General features: G+C 43.5%; 1 protein-coding gene across 1 annotated transcript in view; it reads right to left on the bottom strand.

Moving 5' to 3' along the window:
• Nucleotides 1-21,512, bottom strand: part of LOC147659151 (DENN domain-containing protein 1A-like) — a gene marked incomplete at its 5' end in the record, with an annotated part of 303,738 nt that overhangs the window by 105,052 nt on the left and 177,174 nt on the right. Inside the window, 2 exons of the mRNA XM_086951939.1 lie at nt 5,834-5,878; nt 6,047-6,106. Of these exons, the coding sequence (XP_086808065.1) occupies nt 5,834-5,878; nt 6,047-6,106 (105 nt within the window). The remainder of the gene's footprint in view (nt 1-5,833; nt 5,879-6,046; nt 6,107-21,512) is intronic.

Raw genomic sequence — 21,512 nt, 5'->3', positions numbered from 1 at the left:
CCAGAGCCAAAAGCCAAACAAATAGGTCTGATACGCTCTAGGGTCATGTTCGCACTATACAAAATGTTAAAAACAAATAATTATAAATGAACATAAACTTGCTGGTCTGGAGTAATCTGTCTGGGAGACCTTCTTCTGAATGGAGCCTGGAGCAGTTCAGGGGAGAAGACAGGTTGATGTGACCCCCTTAGATGAGTTCCTAAGCTACAGATTGCATTGTAGGTTGTGGGCTTGTTTCACACATTTCCCGCTGGAGGCCTTCTCTTTCCAGATAAGAGCACAGACTCACAGCATATGATGGCCAGAGAGTGTTGTTCTCCAGATGAGGGTGGGAGCAAGTCTGTCCAGGAGCTTATGGAATGTAGACCTGGGAAAGAAACTGACAGAAATCCCATCAACCCTTTGTTGTGCCCAAATACGAGAAGTGCCCCAGGAATAGTGAACAAAGACTCCTGCATTTTAAGCCTTTGCCCGCGGCTGGAATTCCCCCACTGTGCGGGCGAATTCCACGCGTGCGCAAATTGAACGGCCGTCTGACGCATGCTAGGGGTTAAATTCATCCAATATGTTTATCACCTACTGGCAGGGTGGCGCGCAGTTGGTCAGCTGTAAGATGCTGTGGGTGTGTCAGATGCCCACACACCAGAGTGGACTTTATGTAGGTAGCTTGGAATTGTCCAGGAATAGGCGGCATTCAAGAGGGACATATTTGCCGAACTCATAACAGGGCTGAAAACAAACTTGACCCCTCCACAGTGACTGTATTTCGGGGGTGTTAAGGAGTTTCTGCCATCTTCGAGATGATGTACTGCTTTGGAGGCCATTGTTGGCCAAGCATAGAGAAGGGAGTGTACTGGGGTAAAGGCCCATCTTCCGCCTCGTCCTCCTTTATTGGAAATCGGTGAGGATTGAGGGAGGGAGGTTGTACATGGTGTTCGTAGACATGAAGTCAGCATTTGACTTGGTACCACGGAAAAAACTCTGGGAGGTATTAAAGGAGATGGGAGTTCCCACCCACCTTCTACAGGCCATAATATGACTTCATGAGGGTAATTTTGCCCAGGTACGATGTGGGAGGGGTGGAGTTCTGTCAAAAAGGTTTCCTGTCTCAAGAGGGGTTAGGCAGGGATGCGTCCTGGCGCCTACACTCTTTTGCCTTTACGTTAATAATGTCCTAACACATTTAGTTAACGTTAGGGACAACGACGCCCCGTTTTTGGCGGGCAGGAGGGTGCCGGCAATCATGTTGCTGACGACACCCTCCTGCTCTCCAAATCCCCCATGGGAATTCAGCGGATCCTGGACGGATTTGGTCTTTTCTGCAGGCAGTATGGTCTTGAGATCAACACAGGGAAGACCAAATTGATGATTTTTAACCCCTCCCCCACAACTAGACCTAACCCTTCTCTGAATTCCACAGCTCTGGAGAGGGTAAAAACATTCCAGTACCTGGGCGTAACCCTGCATGAGAACCTAGCCTGGGGACCACAGATATCTAGCTCACGAATAAGGCTTTCTCAACTGTCCGGGGCTATTTTAAAGGTTACGAACTCTTCAACCTATAAACCCATAGCTCCTGCAGTTTAAATGTACAAAACACAAGCCAAGTCGGCTGCACTATATGGCAGCGAGCTGTGGGGTTACCAAGCTGGAAATGAGCTGATGTGTGTGGAAAATAATTTTCTGAGACGTCTTTTGGCCCTCCCGCGTGCCACACCCCTGTTTCCCTTACGTCTAGATCAGGGTCTACCGTCTATAAGGGAGGACCTTGAATTAAAACCATTAAGATACTGGCACAGGCTTTGGTCAACAAATGAGCTAAAACACTATAGGCAAGATCTTGTTCATGTTATGAACTTAAACTTTAGTGATAAAATTCCTTGGCTATCCTTTGTTAAGCAAGAACTGTACCGGCTGGGCTTCCACGAGCTGTGGGAGGCCCCTGAATTAGGTTGTAATAGGGTCCCCCGGAAAAGACTTGTAGAAGCTTACAAGGAACAAAGTCTTGCTTCTCATGTGCTTGCACCCCGCACTGGCATTTTAACCCAACGTTTTATCGATTCCAAAAATTCTTACAATTTTGAAACTTTTATGGACATTATTTCCCCGACTTTGGCAAGAAAGCTATTCATCCAATGGAGGTTTGGCACCTTACCTATTAAATCCTTCACTTGCAAATGGGCCAATGGGGGGGGGACAAAATATGCCCCGGCTGCAATTCCTGTGACGAGGAGGAAATCCATGTTCTGTTTTTCTGCCCTTCCTATAAGACACCTAGGAAACATTGGCTTGTGCCCCTGTGCAGGAATATGGGCATAAGGAACTTTGCAATATCGTTCAGAATACTGAAAACTGATTCCTCCCCACACATTGTGTTTGCAGTTGCAAAATTTCTTCTGGCCATGTGGCACATTAGGTCCAAGTTGCTCAAAGCAAGGCCATCATAGGACTGTATTGCCAACCTTCCCTTCTGCCACTGTAACTTTTAGCATTTACGGTCATTGTCTCCCAATACACTGTGTTTTACCCTAATATCCAATGTCAACAAATGATTGTATGCTTGTATGTTTTTATGTATCTTTTATGGCCCAAATTTCTAATGTCAACAAATGATTGTATGTTTTTATGTATCTTTTATGGTCTAAACGGCCGAAATAAAGAATTTTTGGATTGGATTGGATTGGTAAAGGCCCATCTCTTAAAAAAGCTTAATGAGTTAAAGACTTGATTTTTTGTAGTCATGCTTCTCATACTCAACACTCCGCCTGGATGTAGGACAGTAGATGCCCTTGATGGGACTATTCTAAGTCCCTTGAAATGTGCAACCATGTGTTGTTATTGTAAAATGAAAAAGAAAGGTTTTTAAAAAAACACTCCTCCTAGTTTCAGAACGTTCCTGTGTCATCTGGATCCCCAGAGGCAATCTCTTCAAACACACAGGCGTGACCCCTGACTTTGAACTATGAGGGAATATGGGCAGAGATTGGCAAGATGCGCGCAAATGGTTGATGGAAGAAGGTGGTGGTCACCCTAGGAAGCCTAGACAGGGATCCCGGTGGGGGTGAAGCACTTGGTGAGTACTTATTTGGGAGTACTGGGTAAACCCGCTTACTGCATCGCTTGTAACTCTCCTTACGGACTATATAAACAATCTTGATTTTCAAGCAGGTGTTATTTCCTTTTATATGCTGTCATGCACACAGTTCAGTTAAAAAAAAAATGTATAAACTTTAAAAAAAATCTTCTATACAAAAATTGGGGTGTGTTCATGTCAAAGTTCTCAGTTTCATAAAAACAAGTTTTTGATAAAATACGAGATTCCAACAAGTTAATTTTCCAGTAACAATTCATACTTTTTCCTAATTGACAGCGACGTTCTAATAAAGTTAAGCACAGCACTACAAGTTACATTAGTGGACAAAGATCGTCAATAATTAAAACCTTCTTGATAGGAACAGGGGCAAATTTCCTTTAAAAGAGGCTTAAGAAAGCGTGCCCTAGTATCTTTATAAAGTGTGCAAAACAGCATAAAGTGCATAGTACTTTGTTGCGCCAGGTTATTACAAGGACAGGGAGTCAGTCTTTCACACCAACTCGCCTGTTTAGGGAAAACCACAAGAAAGGGTAAGGTGCAGAGACAAAACCTAGTCAAGAGGAAACAAGCTTGTGTTTGGTACAGTGAAAGACAAATAAAATTGCTGATGGAATAATGATCCATCGATAATACAACATTTACCCGGTCTGAAGTGCTTATTTCTTTATAGTATGCGTTTTTTTATGATTGATTTCATATTAGGTTGAATACCATCGGGATTATCGTAGTAGTGACCCAAGCCAATCCTGTGAAAAGTATTTTTGACATAACAAAGCCAGGGGATGGACAGGGCCTTTTCCAAGTTCATACAGTCTCTGATGATCGCTCTTGAAAATAGTAGATCATCCGAGGTCCATACCTTTCCCCATAAGATCAATGGGGCAATGTTTATTCTATCTCTGACACAGTCTAGTCCCACTTCAGAGTGACAACATTTTGTAGGAGAACTAGTTGGGATCATCAGCAATCTTTTCAAGAATTTATTTTCTAAAATCTGTATCTGGACGCTTTTTTGGTGACCCCATATGCCTGCCCCATATGTTGCAACCGAGAGGCATTTTGATTTATATAAGGTCAACATTTCTGCCACTGGTTTGTGACCCAATTTGGATGAAAACCGGAACAGCCCCTCTATAATTCTACTAGTGTGTTGTGCCCTGGCTACAACCAGATGGTCCCAGTTAAATTTGTTATTAAAAACATAACCCAGGTATGTAAAACTGGGTACCTTGTCAATAGTCTTTTTGTTTACCACAAATGTTCGCGATTTAGTCTGCTTTGGGCCACATACCATGACAAACAATTTACTTTCAGGTCCAAACACGTCATAAAATCAGGGAAACTAATCAACACCTTTTGAAGGCTATTGGCCGTCAAGGCCATCAATACGGTGTCATCGGCATATGACAATAAGGGGACCAGCTGCCTTCCTATACTGGGGTAATCCAGGTGCTGGTCTAGTAAAAATGTCTCCACCCCATTTGTATATAAAATAAATAAAAAAGGAGGCAGGATACAGCCCTGTCGAACGCCCTCTGTTGAGGCAATGGGCCTGGTCTTCTCTCCTCCTGGACCGTAACGGGTGGAGACAGTGGTTGACGTTTGCTGCCTGCGTAACAAGGTAATAAGAGCTTCCTCAAAGCCCATTTTCTCCATAAGTGTACACAACTTGTCCCGACTCACTGTATCAAATGCGCTGGATAAGTCCATGAAGGCCAGATGGATCGAACCTCGCCTGGCCTTCATGTACTTACCTATAACTAGTAAGAGGTTAAGACACTGTTCAATTGTCCCCCTTCCCTTCCTAAAACCGTATTGGGTAGGGGACATTAGGCCAGTATCATCAGCCCACGATTACTGATAAAAAAAGAAGCCACCGGAAGTTCTAAAAGGTCGAAGACGGTGGCACCGATTACATCAAAGGTTAACCTGATTTCATTTAGGGAAGCAAAAAGCACCACTGCAGTGCCATGGGCATCACAATGATTAGGCTGCATCCAGAGTTTCTCCTCCCCTCAGAGAATGGATTTCCTGCAGCCAAATCACACTACTTACACTACTTACCGTGACTTTAGTTCATGTGGCTTTCGATGGGGTCCTCGGGGTGTTTGGACAGTTTCAGCCCAATAGGAAAGCACCCTTTGCATCAATTTTCAGCACAGTGGTACTACATAATGTCCGGTCATTTAGTCTTGTACTCGTGTCAATGTTTGATGTAAAAACTATTAGCACTCATGTAATCAGCGCTACCCTTTGCACCAAACGAACACCCACAGCAAACCTGACTTAGTATGTTTTTGTGCAATATTAACCCTCCAGCCCACTTGGCAGTATCTGTTGGGGGCCGGAAGGGATGGTCAGGCAAAATGAAGGCTCTACAAAAAACAATAGATAAGTTAAATAAATAGGGACCTAGGTGCAAATGATCTTGGTGTCCTGAGGCCTGTTGAAAATGTACTTCAGCTAAAAAGCAACACTCAATCAAGAATTGGGTTGTGCCGAAGACCACTATAAGTTGTACGAAGACGAACACATCTGAATACTTTTGCAACAAAAAAAGTTGTAGTGAAGTAAGGCTGTTATCATATGCTGAGCATTGAATATTCATTGCAAACCCCCACTCCATATCCAAATATTAGTGGTACAAGCAGGACTTGAAGCACAAACTGTCTTTGCAATCTACAGTTGTGTTAAGAATCAGAAGACAGAAGGCCACACGACAGCGTTGCATGCCAGTACCTTGAGAATAACCGAATGGAAGAAAACAGGAAAACTATCAAAGTTCTAGGGCAAGAACCAAATAGAGATAAAGGGAAAATTTAGAAGCGTGATTTTGAGGTTTCGCATTCATAAGATTGGACAGTTCCAAACTGCAGTGTCAGGTTTTAGTAGCACTAAGACAGCAACTCAGGCAGTGTTAGGTTGGCAGCACTGTCAAACCGCCATACTCACGGGCGTGGCCGAGCGCTGGAGCTTTGGAGCAGGCGGTCGCGCCGGAGGCACTTTTTCTTGCTGCATTGAAGTGGAAACTTAGACATCAGTACAAACCAATGTGGGTGCAAAATCTACTATTTAGGCTAATTTGTCACTCTGATGTCACAATTAGACATTCATATAAATATTAATAACACCTACAGGAGGTACAACATATGGCATTTTTTTTTTAAGAGTTGAAAGGTTTTCTCATTCATTGTCAGGATGGTTAAAGAGCACACCGCGTCCGCGCTCACTCACTCACTCAGACATAAGATGTGGTTTCTGAAAATGAACAGACGAATGTCCACACAGCATCAGAGCACAAAGAAAATTAGATTGGATTAAGGAGCTCAACATGGATCCAGTAAGGCTGGATTCATACGCGTTTTAAGGATATTCACTTCAAATAAATTTACAATCAATAAAATTTCAATAGAACTAAATGATATTGTTGGTGATTTTAGCTTGACTATGTTGCAAAGAACCATCTTCTTGGGCCCTCAATGCAAACTGGATTAAACACTGGATTATTAAACATTGATCACACAGGAGAACTGATTGAAACAGAACGTCATTGAAATGCACCAGAAATCTGAAGTACAATACCAGTGATATTTATCCTGCCCACTAATATTAGCTTGAGAACAAGTTAAAAGAGGGACAATTGCTCTTGTTGAATTTATTTGAAAATAGGAAGTATTATGTATATTGTTTTGCATTCAGTATATTTAATGTGGAATTTTATCAATCTCTTTCAGTGGGCGGATTCTGGACTGTAACAAAAGTAAATTAATAACTTGCAATTCGCAACTTTTTATTTTCCAAAAATTGCCTGTTATTGCAAAAACGCGTATCCATTGAGATTTCATGGAAGATAAAACAGATAAAGTGATTTTACACTACGAAATGTCAGTTGGTGAAATTGGGCCAGAGAAGAGATCTATAAAACCACATTTATTCTATCAAGGCAACTGTGCTGGAATCCACACTACATCCACGACAAAGCGTATCTGTGCTGCAGCCTTCATAAGTCATTGTGTATTTGTACACTGTTTCTGCGACCTAATGTTAACAAACAGCTTTGTTTCCATGAGCATTCACCTGTCCTCTTCGGAGTTCAATAAATAAACCAATATCAAAACAAAGAATGAAGAAATATTGGAAGGCTTGATTAGAACTCTCACATTTAGTTGGAAATACCTGCTTGAGCACAATATTGGTTTCTGTTAAGTGTGGAAATCCGGACGTAAATGAACTTACATTGGGCATTATTCACATTTTGGGGAATCAGACACACCCACAGATTTGAGGTACAATTAAACGAGAACACAACACGGAAACAGTGGCTTTGCTCGTGGTCCTGATGTGAGAATTTTTGTACAGTGTACTTTCATCTCCCAAGTCCCTCATTTCCTTACCTTATAGCATTCATGTTCTCACCTTTTTACATTGGTTAGTGAGCGGCCCTACCGTTGATGTCAATGCACAAAAATGCATCACTAATGTCATCACTCAAACACACATATTTTGACCTCAATGACATTCCAGGGCATTAACACCTTCGCTGCTATTGATATTTTCCTCCTGTGCTGATATTTCATCACTCCCATTGTTCATGACGAGCTCAGCTCGTCATCCGCACATCTCCACTGTGCCTCATGACGAGCTGAGCTCGTCATGAGCATCGAAGGGGTGGCTATGACTCATCTCGACACAACCAGACTGTTGTATCGAGAAGAAACCTCAAAACCTGGCTCTTCGACGGACCCCCCTCCTTGATCGACTGGAACATGCACCCCCCACCCCCAGCTCCTTGAGACCCTTACCGGTGAGTAGTCGCGCTTAACAAACGCCTGATTGATTGATTGATTGATTGACTTCATTCTGGTGCGCTATGGTTGCTTGTATTTTGATTGGATTGATTTTCTTGCTAAAGTCTCCAAAGGAGGATAAATGGTGTCCTCCTGGGAAAATAACTTTTTCTGCATCTGGATGAATGAATAAAGGTGGCGGTTCCAGTTGATCCAGGAGAATTGGTGCTTGACTAACTGAGCATCAGAATTAAATACTGGTATCCCGGAGTTGGGTAATAGCGACCAATGGCCAACTGAAGGATCTTTTCTCACAGCGTACATTACACTGGCCCCACCTTCAGCCGGCCTTATAGAGCCAACCTACTTACCTTTTCAATTACACAATGTGGCATCATATGACCTATAACCAAGAATTATATCAGAAAGTAAAGTAATACAACCTTAAGCAAGATCACGTCACAATATGTGGCACTGCTGAAGCTAAGAATCCCATAATAAGTATACAATTAATATATAATACAACAATTACTAACACAGATAACAGTTTATTTTAGAAATCACCTATATTTTAAGGAGGGTACTGTCTTAATGTAGCAGAGGATTAGTATTAATTTCTCTTTAAATTGTGATAAAACATATGTACTCATTCAAAGAGGAGGCTATAGTGCCACAAAAACACACAATAATGGAAAGTGAATAAAATGATACCACAGACTACTAAGATTTTATGGTTCGCCTAGTGTAACCCTCAAAGATGCAATGTATTGTTAAATCACAGAGAGATGCACGAAAAGAGATTTAAAAGGCAAAAGTGGTTATGTGCAGCTCTATTAATGTATAAACAGCACAATTTATCAAATATGAACTTTGCGACTGGTTTAAAATATGCTGTATCATTGTTAATACGTTTTGATTTATGATCACTTATAATGCACTACCACTTTTGCGAGGCCCAGAGTAAAGGTTTTGTTCAAATACATATTTTTATGTATTCACAATAATAAACAAGCCTTGGCAAAGCTAATAGATCTGGCATTCGCAGACTGACTTTTGGCTTTGTCAATGCTTGTTTCGTTTCGTCATGGCTTTTGCAAAACGTTATTGCTGGGGGATGCTGCTGGGCTATAGTCAATGTAAAAAAAAAACATTCGCCAAACACCAAAATATTATTTAGTCTCCTAAAGCACGCATTGCTATAGCAGTCCATGGCACTTAACCGCATCGCTGCGGCGGTTATTTTTCCGCTACGCGGCTTTTTTCTAAAAGCCGCGTTAGATGACGAGCTCAGCTCGTCATCTGCACACGCCCCCCGTGGCTGTCATCAGCATCGAAGGGGTTAAGGGAACTATTTTGTGTGGCTTTGCTCCTGGTGAAAGTGCAGAATGCCATCACTCGCAACAAAGTCAGCCAATGAATGAAGCAGGTTGACCCACGCTGCATTTTGTTGAGAGCGGAGAAAAAATGTGAATGTCATACTAATGAATGCAGAGAGAAGGCTCAAAGTATGCATGTTATACATATACATTTAGGAAAATCTAAAGGTCTTGTCTAACGCCATAGATAAGAATGAAAACCAGCTGTTTAAACATGTTTATGTTTTTCAAACTAAAACAGTATTATCCGAACAAAGACACACTATAAAAGACAAGTCTGTAATGATACATGGTAAAAGCCAGTGTAGAAGCCTAGATTAAAATATGAGCCTTCTACCTAAATATTCAAAAAACAGGATGTATGGCTTGTGTTTCAAATCAACGCGTTACCTTTTATTGAGAAACCTGTATACATTTCATCAGAGGAACTTTTTTATTTATTCAGAAAAATGTGCATTGCGCATCTGAACTGATTTATTATACGGACTACAATGCTTAGTGTTCCATGTCAGAGTGGGAGCTACAGAAAGTGAGCATTGCTCATTCGGACCCTGTTTACCATTTACTAGGGGTCCCATGGCAGTGCCAAAGATAGGGGTAGAAGCTGCTATCTCCAGCAATCCCTAAAATACCTCCATATGTTCCAGTGGGGATCTCAACTCTAAAGAATGCCCCACACCGACTCTAGCTGAGTTACATTAACACAGAAGCACTACCAGCTGGGGTTGTCTATTGAAAAAGTAATAACTGTATGATCTTTGCTTAATGGGTTTATTGTGCCAAGAGGCGTGTAATGTGCAAAAAGTAGCAATATGTAATCGCATGTTTTTTTTATTTATTTCACCTGTAATCAATACAAATAATTTATATTTTAAAAAAAGAAAGCCCCAGTGCAACACGACAAGGATTAGAACAAGAGAAAACACTGCATTTAGCAAAGATCTGCTGCTCTTCACAGACCTCCGGGTTAAAGCACTTCCTGGTCCAAACAACAGTTTGTGGATGAGCTATAAAAAAATCTTCTGGGTGTGTTTTTCATCTTTCGTCCTTACTCACTTTGCATTGTCTCTCACTGCATTGTGGCTCTCGTAGATACACATTTCCCCTTTCCCTATAATATCACAAGTGCCCCCTCCTCTACCCTCTTTTCTCCTCACTGTTTTCTGTAATGCGGGTAGACAATGTATGCACGCAGTGTGGGTGGATACATTCTTTGAAAATGAAAAGAAACAAAGCTTAGATTGTTACATTGAAAGACTATCCTTGCCAGCACAAAACTCCATCCTTTGACAAAGTTAACACTTTTCCAGTTTGTGTGTGTGCTGTTCAGTGCAGCACACCTGCAGAGGCAGAAAGGTTTGGAGAAAATACATCTGTTCTTTCACTTTACACCTTCTTTGAGGAGACGAAATTGTTAATGCCAATTCCTTTCTATCAAGGTCAGTATATATGTATTAGAGTCAAAATCCATATTTGAGTGCATGTCAGCACGTCAGCAGACCCTGGTAGACTTACACAAACTCCCATAAGGTATGATAGACATACATTACTTGAATTACAACCCGATACGTCTGCCATATGCAAGCACACCATGTTGGCCCAGTCACTCACAAAATGCTGGAGGTGCCGCTTTGATCCCTTCCCCCAAGCCCCAGATACTAGCTCCGGGCCTATTATCAAAGCAGCTTTACTGAATTGCAGATCACTGCGCAAACATGCTCTGGAAATCTACCACTTGCTTGACGACCAGAATCTTAATATCCTCTTTTTAACGGAAACCTGGCTGGATGAATGTTCGGATCCGGACATTATCCAGGCCTTACCTAACGGATAATCTATATCTAGGCTAGATAGAAAGGACGGTAGAGGTGGTGGCATCGCCATTGTAACCAAAGCACCTTTCATCTGCTCCCTTGCACACATACAGGTTGATCATAGTGAAGCTGGCATCTTTACAATCAACACTGGTCCCAATCATTCGATCTCGGGTATTCTGATATATCGACCACCGGGTAGATTATATGACTTCACATCCTCCCTTATGGAGGCGGTCACCTATCTAGCATTAAGGAAATCTAAACTGTTAGTTCTGGGAGATCTTAATGCTCATTTCGAAGATCCTTTAGATAAAGATGCAGCTGATATTCGTATGGAACTGCAAGCGGTTCAATTTGACCTTAAAAACCATGAACCCTCACATCAACTAGGACATTTGTTAGACCCCGTCTTTGGAAACTGGCTGGGAGTGCACACTACCGATCCTATACCCATACCCTGGTCGGATCACTATATTATCCCCATCTCAGTCCAACTTGACAAAACGGAGCTCTTTCGTCATCAATCCCTGCGTTATAAACGCAGGAAATGGAAGAATTTTATTTTAGATTCTTTCATTCAAATTGTCCAAGATGAAGGTCCTCCGAAAGGAGCGGACTGTGAGGATGCCAATGAAAATCTAAACAATATCGTCACTAAGGCCCTGGACATCACAGCCCCTAGCCGCACCATGTCCAATGTTAGGAGACCTAAGAAACCTGCTCCATGGTTTGGCCAAGCATTACAGACCTTAAAAACGGCTTGTAAGAAACTTGAGAGAGCCTGGCGCCATAACTTCTGTGCAGATACTAAAATACAGTATAAAACAGCACAGAGAGAATACTACAAAGCTGTTCGGCTGGCCAAAGCTGAGCATTATCACATTCGGATCTCGGAAGCAGGCAACTCCTCTAGGGAACTGTTTCAAATATATAAAGAGATATCCATAGTGGAGATGTCCTCCTCCACCCAAAATGACTCAGTGGAATCGTGCAATAATATTGCTCAGTATTTTGCGGGTAAAATTAGTAAAATCTACACCAGTTTCTCTAAACAGGGAGCCCCGGCCGCGGACTTTACTGAAAACGATAAAATTGTAAACACTCCGGTGTGCCTCAAATCTTTTGTAGTTCCCTCCCATGAGATGCTGTCCAAAATGTGCAATAAAATTAAATCAGGATCGCCCCGGGACCCGGCACCACCAAAAATTCTAGCTGAAGCTTTTTCAGTACTGGAACCCCATCTGAGGCACCTACTACAAACTTCCTTTTCAACCTCTTGTCTCCCGGAGGAATGGAAACAGGCAATAGTGCTACCTATTAAGAAAAAGCCCAACATCAGTTTGGACATAATGGATAATTTACGACCTATATCCCTGCTACCTTATGTGGCTAAGTTGGCGGAGAAAATCGCTAACACTCAACTGATGGAACATCTTGAGACCCATAATATCCTCCATAAATCCCAGTCGGGTTTTAGATCAGGTTTCTCCACGGAGACAGCTCTCCTGAGGGCTACAGAAACCCTACGTGAGGGAGCAGATGAGGGAAAGACAATGGCCCTCATCATGCTTGATCTCAGTGCCGCTTTTGACACTGTAGCACACTCCATCTTGCTACAGTGTCTAAACAAAGCGGGAGTCACCAATAAGGCACTGGGATGGCTGAAAGCTTTCTTGCTTAACAGGAGCTTCCAAGTCCAAAGGGGGACTTCTCTCTCCGATAGGGTGATGCTTGAGCAGGGGGTTCCTCAGGGCTCCGCCCTGAGTCCCACCCTGTTTAATCTATATATGGCCCCTCTGGCAGAGGTAGTGCAGTCGTTCGGCGTGGAGCTTGTCTCCTACGCCGACGACACGCAACTTCTTATATCTCTGACCCAAGCCCCTTCTAAGGAAGCTGATAATTTCAATGCCTGTATGACCAAACTTGCCACATGGATGAATGACCACTGTCTGAAACTTAATGGGACAAAGACAGAGGTCCTCATTATTGGAGGCAATGAGGTCAAATGGACGAAAGAATGGTGGCCTAGCTGCCTTGGTCCTTTGCCCTCCCCCTCTCGAGAGGCAAAGAATTTGGGTGTGTGGGTGGACAATAAATTGTCCTTTGATAGCCACATAAGAAAAACTGTAGGCAAATGCTTTGGGGTGATGAAAACTCTGAACCGCACCCTTGACCTGCTACCCATCAATTCCAGGCGTACCATGACGCAAGCACTGATAACGTCCCGTATTGACTACGGAAACGTGCTGCTCATGGGAACATCTGAGAAAAATATTAAAAAGCTACAGGTTTTACAGAATTCGGCAGCTCGCCTGGTCTTAAGGCTTCCCCGTAGAGCACCATCACGCCCCTCTCTCGCAGCCCTCCATTGGTTACCCATTAGGAAGAGGATTGATTTTAAAGCTATGCTATGGTGCCATAAAATAACTCATCACAGAGCACCGGCTTATATGTCGGATCTGGCATCTGTTTATGAACCTAGCAGGGCGCTTAGATCTAAAGGAATGGGTCTGCTCAGAACTACCTGCCCCAAAAAAGCTAGAATGGGAGGCAGATCTTTCCGGACTTTAGCTGCTAGGAAATGGAACCTTCTTCCTGTGGATATCAGGATGGAGAATAATGAGATCCTGTTTAGGAAGAAGTTGAAAACCTGCCTTTTTACTCTGTGATCGGTTTCCTCTACACTATTCCACACTTTCTCCACAGCGCGGGGACACGCCGGGAGGCGTCACCAGGCGCTCTACAAACTCCTTTAAAATCTCTTGAGCTTTGTTTATCATTGTTTTATTGGCAGTAGGTTTGTGAAAGGTGTGACCAACTCTCCACATGCAATTAGGGCCCAATGCCAGCCCTGCTTTGTGAGCAGTAACTCCACTAATAATTTACTTTTTATCGCCTGAATGTGTTTTTAAGAAAGAAAAGCATATTATTTGAGATTATCTAATCTTACCGATATAGTCAAATATATTTCTCTTCGTTTTACAATGCTTACACAGCATAGCTCAGTATTTCACATGCTGTTTCCAATAAACCTCTGCCTGTTTGAAAAAAGTATGCGTCATGCTACATGGACCAACACAGTTATGTAATTAACTGGATTTAGACAGTTCATCTTTTTCTAATCTTTCACAATATTACTGCCAATATAACAATGATAATTACAAAGCTCAGAGATGTTTGAAGCCTATTCTGCAGTGTTCAGTTAACAGTGGTGCCCTTAGAGGGAACACACAAAAACCCCATGTTTGGGCAAGGAAAGAAAAGCCCCAATTCCACTGTGTCAGGAAGGGAGAAAAATGTATACTTCTAGTTTATCTCATATTTTTTTTAATGTTTGCAGATGTTTTCGGGCATTGCAAAATATTAATGACATTTAAAAAAGTGTTGCAGAAAATCGACTTTTTTTCAAAAAGTATGTCAACTCACAGTGTATTTTTATTGCTCTCCTGTGTTTGCCAATTCTGGATGAGACTCTCCCTAACACGATAACCCACGTACATAATGAAACAAGCATGCACATGGTCACACATGCACACGTACAAATAGACACCTATGCACACAAACAAAAACAATGTACACCATCAGACACACACACTATCAGATGCTCACAAACTCAACATTAGATGCAGAAGCACCCATCAGATTATCACACACCCTCATCAAATGTCCAAGCAACCATTATCAGAGTGCCACCCACCAACCCTTCAACTCAGATGTCCAAACATCCACCATCAGACCAGTGGGGCAGCCTCCCCATGCCCCCGCTCTTTCCTGCAGTCGCGGGCGTCAATCGCCAGCACCCCCACCAACGCAGGGACGGTCACGGGCGGCCTAAGGGCTAGTTAGACCTTTGCATAATACACACCCACCACCCAAACTACCACTAAAGGACTGCCAAGCATTCACTAGAACAACAGACATGCGCACCGTCATACACATCCATCAGCATATGCCCACACACCTGCAATAAAGAACTAGCATTTACAATGCAACGGTCTCGCCTTTGCAAAAGTTAGAGCTATTGGCATTGTAAATGACAAAATTGTTATGTATGTGTTGGTTTTGAAAACAAATAAATAAATGGCATTGTCATTTACAATGCCAATAGCTTAATCTCTTGCAAATGCAAGACCTATTGCATTTGCACCCCCCCACACACACACACAGAGCCACACACACAGAGAGCCACACACACACACACACAGAGCCACACACACACACACAGAGCCACACACACACACAAAGACACACACAGAGCCACACACACAGCCACACACACTGAGCCACGCACACAGATCCACACACACAGAGTCACACACACACACACAGAGCCACACACACACACACACTGAGCCACACACACACACACACTGAGCCACACACACACACACACACAGAACCACACACCTAGGGGGTGTGAGGGGGTGAGGGTGAGAGGGTGTGTGTGTGAGAGTGAGGGTGAGTGAGGGTGAGTGAGGGTGAAGGTGTGTGAGGGTGTGTGGGTGTGAGGGGGTGAGGGTGAGGGGTGGTGAGGGTGTGAGTGAGGGCGAGGGAGGGTGAGGGTGTGTGAGGGTGAGTGTGTGTGAGGGTGAGGGTGTGAGGGTGAGGGAGTGTGAGGGGGTGGGTGAGGGCGGGGTGAGGGTGAGGGTGAGGGTGTGTGAGGGTGAGGGGTGTGGTGTGAGGCTGAGGGGGTTTGAGGGTGAGGGGGTGGGAGGGTGAGGGGGTGTGGTACAGATCACTCAAATTATTTTTTTACTTGCAGGCATCTTGAAGAGTGTGAGATCAATTAGGCAATTATATTTAACATCATAACTGTACTTTCACAAGAATTTATAAACTGCAAAAGTAACCACTTCTGGTACATTTTCTGTTAATGAGCAGTATGCTGCCCTCGTGAACGGTTTTCCTGTCTGTTGGGTGTAGGTGCTAAGGGCCACCTGCAATTGCTGATTAAATAATTAAAGAATAAAGTCAACCCCACAGTGGAAGCGCTCACAGGATGTCCAGAAAGTGCAAAGGTCCCATGCAGATGCCAGAGGCAAGGCCGCCTTCCAGGTAACGAGTCTACCTGGTAACTCGGCCATGCCGTATGCGGCCTTTCAGCTCTGGTGCAGTTTATACGAAGATGCCGGCGGGCCTGGCGGGACTGGTACGGTTCGCAGCACCTGGTTTTGGAAAACAAAGATTTTGACTTGTTCGAAAACCCAGAGGAAGATCAGAAGGAAGTTGACGTACTGGATCAAGGCGAACTTGATCATCTCCCAGAATCCGGGCTGGTACGTGGGCTGTGCTAAGGAACTTTGAACTTATAAGTACTTGCATGAAATCCTTGGCGTTAGTTAACATTACAACAACAGAACAAGGGCGTCCGAAAAGGCTTAAGCGGCAAAAAAGATCTAATCTGTGTTTTCAGGAAATGCTTTACGGCAGCGTGGAACAAAAATCATATCCTACTAGATTGCTACTGTACCGACACAACCTTTGGTTGAGTTCTTCCATAGTATTTACAGAAAATGGAACCTTTAATAACGCTACCTAAATGCAACTGAGTATTTGATAGTTCAACATAGATCGTCATGTTATATTACCATTAGGACACCCTCCGCTCCTCAAGGAAGACTGGAATGCATGACTGTTTACTTATTGCTTTGCTCTCCCAAGAGTTCAGAAACCCAGTTTCCTCAATGAACTTTACTTGGGGATTGAAATTCACTTTCTAACGTTCTATGAGGTGGATGGCACAATATTAAGGTCATAGGCAACATGAAAAGTTGTCTCAGCAATACATATTTAACACTTACTTTGTATAAACTACAGAGACTTTAATTTCGTTATTTGTATATCTTTTGAAATAACTTTGTTTTCCTTAACATGTGCATTTAAAGCATATTTCAGCCTTCCTTCCTATATTGGAAGTGGGGAAAAAACGGAGGACACCTCTAGAGCAATAGACCTAAGGCCGCACAGTTTAAAACTCGGAAAAACTAATGTAAAGTTTTGTGATTTTAAACAGGTAGTCCCGCAACACAACTCATTTTCAAAGTATAAGAATCTAGAAAAAAAATCGACTACGAACTTATTCAAACAAAGTACATAGGTGTTAAAGCCTACCGCCCCTCTTTAGACTGACATATTGGGATTTCATGGCTATCCAAATCTCACTAAGAAGGGATATGGGGCGCATCGAAAGCTGGAGGGCTCGCGTGGAAGCAGAGTGGTCATTTCTCGACCTACGAGCTTTAAAGGGCAGTGTGAACGAGCGCATTTTTAAGGACTGCTCAGAGCTAGGCGGCCCATGCAGCAGCAACTAGGAGGCCTGCTCGGGGCTGCGCAGTCTTGGGCCTCACCCTGCCTACCAAGAGACTAAGCGTGCAGGAAGAGATGCCATCTGCTCATACTATAGGTGGCTGGCAACTCCCCCTCACCTAGCCAGGCTTCTCTGTCCAACGGCTGGGCCAGACCACTGACTCCTCCACGCAGCGCACCCGCCTCCCTAACAGCGGCGCACGCCAGCTCTTTTTATTATGAAAAAAAACGCTGTATGCAAATGAAGGCGACTCTAGGAAAAAAGATGGCCGACGCTTGCGCTTCCATGTGATGCGGGGGGAAGGGGAATGTCTTGGCCGCCGCACGCTAGACAATGCAGGGGGGTGGGAAAGGCTCAGAAACTTCAAAGTGTAAGGGAACGCTGATTACACCTAAAATCTGAAGCCCCCTCCCTTTTAAAATGGTCCGTGCCAGGGAAGGGTGCAGCAGATGGGAGTGGGGGTGTCCCTACCAGGACCGGAGCAACCCCGTTAAGTCCTGGGTAGCTACTGACGTGTAGCCGCAAGCGCGAGCCCTGCAGAAGTAAACACAGCGGCAGGGGGCGTGCAGCAGCTCTTGTGACCCCTGAAGGCTAAAATCCCATGCACCAACCACCTACCCCCACCCACAACACACAACCCATTCCTGCCAGAGCCCCCAACTCACTCCTCCGGCTGTTCTTCCTCGTTCATTTTCCTCCTCAGCGGCGGCCCGCAGCAGCGCCCTGCGGCTCCGCGCTCCACATCTTCTTGGTCACATTTCTCGTACCTTCCTCGACTTTTTAATATGTTTCAATAGTTATCCGGGGGAAGTCGGGTGGGGTGATGTCCCAAAAGTAAAAAAAAAACAAGGTGTAACTGCAAAAGAAGAGCCGTCCCAGAGAGCGCTGCGCAGCATGGCCGTGTCAGAGGCTTAAAGGCGCTGAGTGGGTAGCTGGGAGGGAGGCTGGTGAGCCCAAGGAAAAGCGCATAAAGCGTTCTGTCGCAAGATTCAGTAAGCATGACCGTGCCATCTCTTAGAATTCATTCAGCGAGCCCACAGCGCGTATGAAGCTGTCGATCACAGAAAGTGCTCCATTCAGAATTCATTCAGTGTGCCAGATACAGAAAGCGCCCGATCACCACATAATTCATGGAGTGACCCAAAGCGAGCCCACTCCTGCAAAAGGCAGGACAAAAATAGCAAAAACATGCCGAGACAAAAAAAAAAAAAATCCGCCCACCGCCGCAATGACTTTGTTAAAGGGGTGGAGAGCGAAAATATCGCCGGAACGCCCATGAATCTGATCGGGCAATGACTGACGCATCTCTGTTCCAATGGCTAGCCTCCATTTATGAAAATAGCCAATGAAACAGAGAGGCGGGTTAAAGCCCCATACTGAAACTCAAAAGATTTCGCCTGCGCGAACACTGGTGCGCAGTGGACGCCAGGCGAAACCTAAAAATAGGCAACCATCAGGAACCCACACACACCATTAGAGCACAACAGCTCCAAATACGAACCAAAAGTTGTTTTAGGCCGAACAGACCAAACCTTACAAAAAGTCGCCCTTATGTTGATGTGCAGTGTCAGGCACCCTTCTGTTCTGAACTGGTGACTTTTCAGTTTCTGAAAGCTGGGTTCACGAGCTAAAAAAAGTAATAATCAGATGAAAACGTTGCTCTAATTCTGTGTTAAAATGTCAAAAGAACTAATACTGCTACAGAACGTGTCACATTATACTAAAAAAAGTTCCTTTCTTGACGCTTAATTTAATCAATCCTGCTGCATAATCGGGCCGTCACTTGCCGCCTGGCCATTTTTATACTGGCATGACCAAATCTTATATATCCTAGCGGGTACAGAAATCAGAAAATCACCTGAGCTGGTATTTTTTCCCCTCACCAGTGCATACTTTAAACAGCAAATATAAGAACATATCACTTTAAAATGTTTTCAAGAGCTGCCTTAAGTTATCACGGACAGATAATTAAAGTAAAGAAATACAGAAAGGTCTAGTTGAAAATAAATACAGACGGTTTATATATAAAGCTGTGTCTCAGCATCATGTCCGGTCTTTTAAAGGCTCTAAAAAAAATTGAGGGGCCCCCTGTAAGGTACATGGAGGGGCCCCCACTCCTGATTTAATCCCGAGCCGTCAGGCCAGAGTAATGTGCTGAGGGGGCCCCTTGCAGCTCAGTAAAACCTTCCATCCACCCCCAACTGCGCGGGCTGCGGGGTCGTGTTACGCCACTGGTTCTTCTAAACTGAAACAGTTGTTCTAACACACTTGAAAAGGTAATCTGGGTCATAACAGTTCAGGACTGGAAAGGGTGTGAACCAGTGCTGGAGTCATGAGATGATCACAATTGGTCAATGTCTCAAAGAGTGGTAGGCCACTCATCCAATCAAAACTAATAAAACTTCAATGGCTGGGCGGTCCACATTGAGCGACATATTAAATGTGAGAAGCAAACTCAATGTGACACGGGACCAATAAACTGCACAGCCAGATGACCCCGCAGCAGTGATCTGCTTCCTGCGTAAATGCTCTGTATACAAGTTGTACAAGTCACTTCCGGCAAACATCCTAGGGTCTGGGTCCTGCATAGCGGCTTCTTACCTGCCACCGACCAGAGCATTGTGCGTACAAAATCTATGCGTGCATCCGAGGATGTCCTTCCGTGATTAAATTCATAGAACAGGGCTGCAGGGAGCCGACTGTGCAGAATGCAGATGAGTAACAGATACAATATTCATCAGAAATCCCCGGCTCTCCAAAGAAAACACCGCACTCGCTATGGTAATAACATCAAAAGCTATGATACCCAAGCTGCAACACAAATAACATCTGCGGTGTTATTTGTAGATTTGCACTGTAGCACCTGCAGGCTTTGCTGAGATGCATAAATTAAGATGGGTTTCAAGCGGGACGGAGTCAGACAGTCGGGCTGCGTCATCAGCACTTCCGGTGTCTTGGGAGAAAGACGTTGAGGTTCCTCGTCCAACTGGGTTTGAGACTCACCAAGGAATGTTTGTTTATTTGTTCCGGTAAACATGCATGAGTCATCTCATACAACAAACCATACCAGCTGAAAAACAAATACAATTCTCTAAAAAGCTATAAATGATATTCCTTCAGAATAAAATCGAGCTAGGTGCCTTTATAAAGCTTATTTCCTCCAAGGGTTCCCAAGCTCTGGTTGACCGGAGTCAATTTCGTCTGTGGACTTTGTGTTTTGGTGTGTTCAGCTGCACTTTATATTGGATGGTGGACTCCTTTAGTAGTTCACTTATGTAGTTGACTAATTTGTCATATAATGGAATCAGCCAGGCAAGTAAGGGATGGAATCGCGTTTTGTTCAGTATTTGTTCATGTTGGACAGTACTGTCTAGATTCTGTAACGGATGTTCACAGAAAAAAAAACAAAGGTTAAAGTGATGTTATAGTTAGGAATTGTAATAGCTTACTTTACATAAAAAAAATCCTTAGAAATTCACAGAAAAAAACAAAGGTTAAAGGGACGTTAGGTGATGCTGTCTTTTCAGATAATCTAAAGAATATATAAGGAAATGTGCCCGTTAATAGATTACGATTGTCAATCAATTGAATATCATTAGCCGTTAAATAAGCCTTCCTGAGACAAGATATAAGTTGGAAACCATGATGGGTTATACATCATACAGAAGGCATAAATGTGATTAATCAGTCGTGAATGTAATAATCCCATATACAAGGAATTAGCAGAAAGTTCAGTCAAATGCAGCAACAGGTCTGAGGTAAGGTCTTGTCTCAAGAAAAAGCTCAGAATGATTCTAAGTCCTAAGCACAAGAAATGTAGAATGGGTCTGTTCGTCAAGTAACAGGAAACACAAGACATGGCTCACCTCCAACATGAGCCTTCTTTTATAACAAAATACACAGCAAGAATCGTGGTCAGCATGAGTTGACTAAAAAGAAAGATATGCTCAGCAAATCAAAATACAGAATAAAATGCAAAAATACCCATAATCACCCACTAAATGAACAACAATAGCTCCCCTTCTGCCCTAATGTCATGGTATGTGACAATACAAATCTTGTTACACCTACAACAATGACAGGCTGATTAAATTGTTAGGTGCCTGAGTATCAAGCAGGAAGAACAAGAAG

Source organism: Lissotriton vulgaris, unplaced genomic scaffold (genome assembly GCF_964263255.1).
Source record: "Lissotriton vulgaris unplaced genomic scaffold, aLisVul1.2 SCAFFOLD_2364, whole genome shotgun sequence".
Classification (NCBI taxonomy): Eukaryota; Metazoa; Chordata; class Amphibia; order Caudata; family Salamandridae; genus Lissotriton; species Lissotriton vulgaris.
The sequence above is the reverse complement of the archived record's forward strand: the minus strand, read 5'-3'. Positions and strand labels throughout refer to the sequence as shown.